The 2,649-nt window shown below is 54.3% G+C and overlaps 1 protein-coding gene across 1 annotated transcript; it reads left to right on the top strand.

The window, feature by feature from the left end:
* Positions 1–1,164: 1,164 nt before the first annotated feature.
* On the top strand, positions 1,165–1,719 carry LOC147985522 (uncharacterized). Its single transcript, XM_087541618.1, has one exon. The coding sequence runs from the start codon at positions 1,165–1,167 to the stop codon at positions 1,717–1,719; it is 555 nt and encodes a 184-aa protein (XP_087397744.1).
* The last annotated feature ends 930 nt before the right edge of the window (positions 1,720–2,649 follow it).

A 2,649-nucleotide genomic window follows, 5' to 3' on the forward strand; every position in this document is an offset into this window, starting at 1 on the left:
TGGCCCCCGCATTCGCGATGAGCCCTTCCCCAAAGGGTTCTCGCTCCCAAGCCGCCCAAGTACAATGGCTCCGTGAAGCCAACAGATTGGCTGGTGGATTACTCCACAGCTGTCAACATAGCAAATGGCAACAAGTGCATTGTCGTGAAGTACGTTCCGCTCATGCTCCAGGGCACGGCACGGACATGGCTGAATAGCCTGAAGCCCCGCAACGTCAACAGCTAGGTAGACTTCACCAAAGTCTTCATCTGCAACGTCAACATCACCTACAAACGGCCGCCCAAGCCTCGCCAGCTTTCTCTGTGCGTCCAATGATCCACCGAGTCCACGCGCGACTACTTGACGTGGTGGGCCTAACGGCGCAACTCCTGCGAAGGGGTGCACGAGGTGCAAGCCATTGAGTACTTCACCGCCAGATGCCGAGAGGGTACCTTACTCAAACACCGACTCCTATACGACGAGCCGGCTACACTCGATGAGATGCTGATCATAGCGGATAAGTACGCCACGACCGACTCCTCCATGAAGTCGGAGCTCCAGATCGATGTGACCCGGAAGGTTCTCCCTCCGGCTCCCCGGATGCCGGCTGTTAACAGCAGTCGGTGCCAACAACAGAAAGACAACTAGCGCAAGGCCCCCCAGCCGGCTTCCACCAGCCGGTAGGTGGCGATAGTTGAGGACCAGCACTCGGAGGGACAACCCGGCCCCTAGCGTCAGAAGGGTGGAAAGCCTGCTTGGCTGTGCGCCTTCTCCTATGAGCAAACCCTTGATGCTCCCTGCAAGTTCCACAGTGGCGCGAAGCCGTCCAACCACACCACCCGGAAGTGCCACTGGCTCACCCGATTCTCCAAGGGCGAAGGACTGCTGCCTCCTCCGCCTGCTAGCCAGCCGCCGTGTCCTCCCGAGTAGCCGGTGGCCCACCCAGCAGTCGGTGCTATCCAGGATGAATACCCCGAGGAACACAAAGCTTATGTCGTCTTCACCAGTGTGGCTGGTGACTGGCACAGCCGACGTCAGCAGCACCGTGAAGTGAACGCCGTTTCTTCAAATGCCCCAGAATTCATGCACTAGTCCGAGAAGCCCATCAGCTGGAGCCGTGCAGACCACCCGGAGGTGATGCCATCTCTGGGTTCCTATGCTCTGGTGTTGGATGGCACCCTCGCAATGGAGTGGCGAGCTGCTCGTTTCTCCTGGATCCTGATAGATTGCGGTAGAAGCATCAACATCCTTTACCGCGACACCATGGAGAAGTTGTGCATCAAAGAGAAGCACCTCCAACCCAGTTGGACTGTCTTTCATGGCATTGTGACCGGCCTTTCCTGCTCACCAATCGGCAAGATCAAGATAGATGTCCTTTTCAGAGACAAAGATCACTTCCGCCGCAAGGCGATTTGGTTTGAGGTGGTTGATTACGCCTACCTCAATATGAAGATGCCGGGAACCAAGGGCATTATCACAATATCCGGAGACTACGAGAAGTCGACCGACTATGCTGCAGCTAGCAGCCAGCTGGCTGAGTCCCTTGTGATTGCTTCTGAGAAGAAACTCCTGGACAGGGTGGTGGCCATGGCCAGCAAACAGCCGGACCTGTCGCCAGATCCCAAAGAGTCAGAGACCCAGGGCTCCTTCCAGCCGGCCAAAGAAACAAAGAGGATCCCCTTGGACCGTGATCACCCGGAGAGGCACGCTGTCATAGGGGCTAACCTTGACAGCAAATAGGAAAGCGAGCTCGTCAATTTCCTCTGTGAGAATCGGGACATCTTCGCATGGTCTCCCAAAGACATGCCGGGTGTTCCGACGGATTTTGCCGAGCACAAGATACATGTCAGATCAGATGCCAAACCAGTCAAACAACCCTCTGCCGACTGTAGGTAGAGAAGATAAGAATTTTTGGTGAAGAGATAGCCCGGCTTCTAGCAACCGGCTTCATTATGGAAGTGTTTTTTTTCAGAGTGGCTTGCCAACCCAGTCCTTGTACTGAACAACAAGTGGCGCATGTGTATTGACTATACCAGCCTCAACAAAGCCTGCCCCAAAGATCTATTTGCTTTGCCTCAGATTGCCAAGTGATAGACTCCACAGCCGGATGTGAGCTGCTGAGTTTTTTGGATGCCTACTCAGGGTACCACCAGATCAAGTTGAATCCGGCCGACCCCCTGAAGACTGCCTTCATCACACCATTCGTAGCCTTCTGCTACCTGACTATGACATTCGGTGCCACGTTCCAGCATTGCATGCAGAAGTGCCTCCTCAAGCAACTCGGCAGAAATGCGCACGTCTATGTAGACAATATTGTGGTGAAGACGGAGAAGCATGGTACCCTCTTAGAAAATCTCAAGGAAACTTTTGATAATCTGCACCGTTTTCAAATCAAGCTCAACCCAGAGAAGTGCGTCTTTGGGGTACCATTCGGCCAGCTCCTTGGCTTCCTGGTCTCAAAGCACGGCATTGAGTGCAATCCTGTGAATATCAAGGCCATTGAGAGGATGGAGAGACCCACCTAACTGCGAGACGTCCAGAACTTCACCGGCTACTTGGCATCCATCAGCCGCTTCATCATTCGGTTGGGTGAGAAAACTCTTCCCCTGTACCGACTCATGAAGAAAACCACTCACTTGGAGTGGAACGACAAGGTGGACGAGGTCTTTC

This window comes from Triticum urartu, chromosome 2A, assembly GCF_056163025.1.
Source record: "Triticum urartu cultivar PI428250 chromosome 2A, HENAU_Tu73, whole genome shotgun sequence".
NCBI lineage: Eukaryota > Viridiplantae > Streptophyta > Magnoliopsida > Poales > Poaceae > Triticum > Triticum urartu.

What these genes read in the sequence shown, in the direction of transcription:
- LOC147985522 (XM_087541618.1), top strand. Translation starts at nt 1,165, where the DNA reads ATGGAGTGGCGAGCTGCTCGTTTCTCCTGGATCCTGATAGATTGCGGT.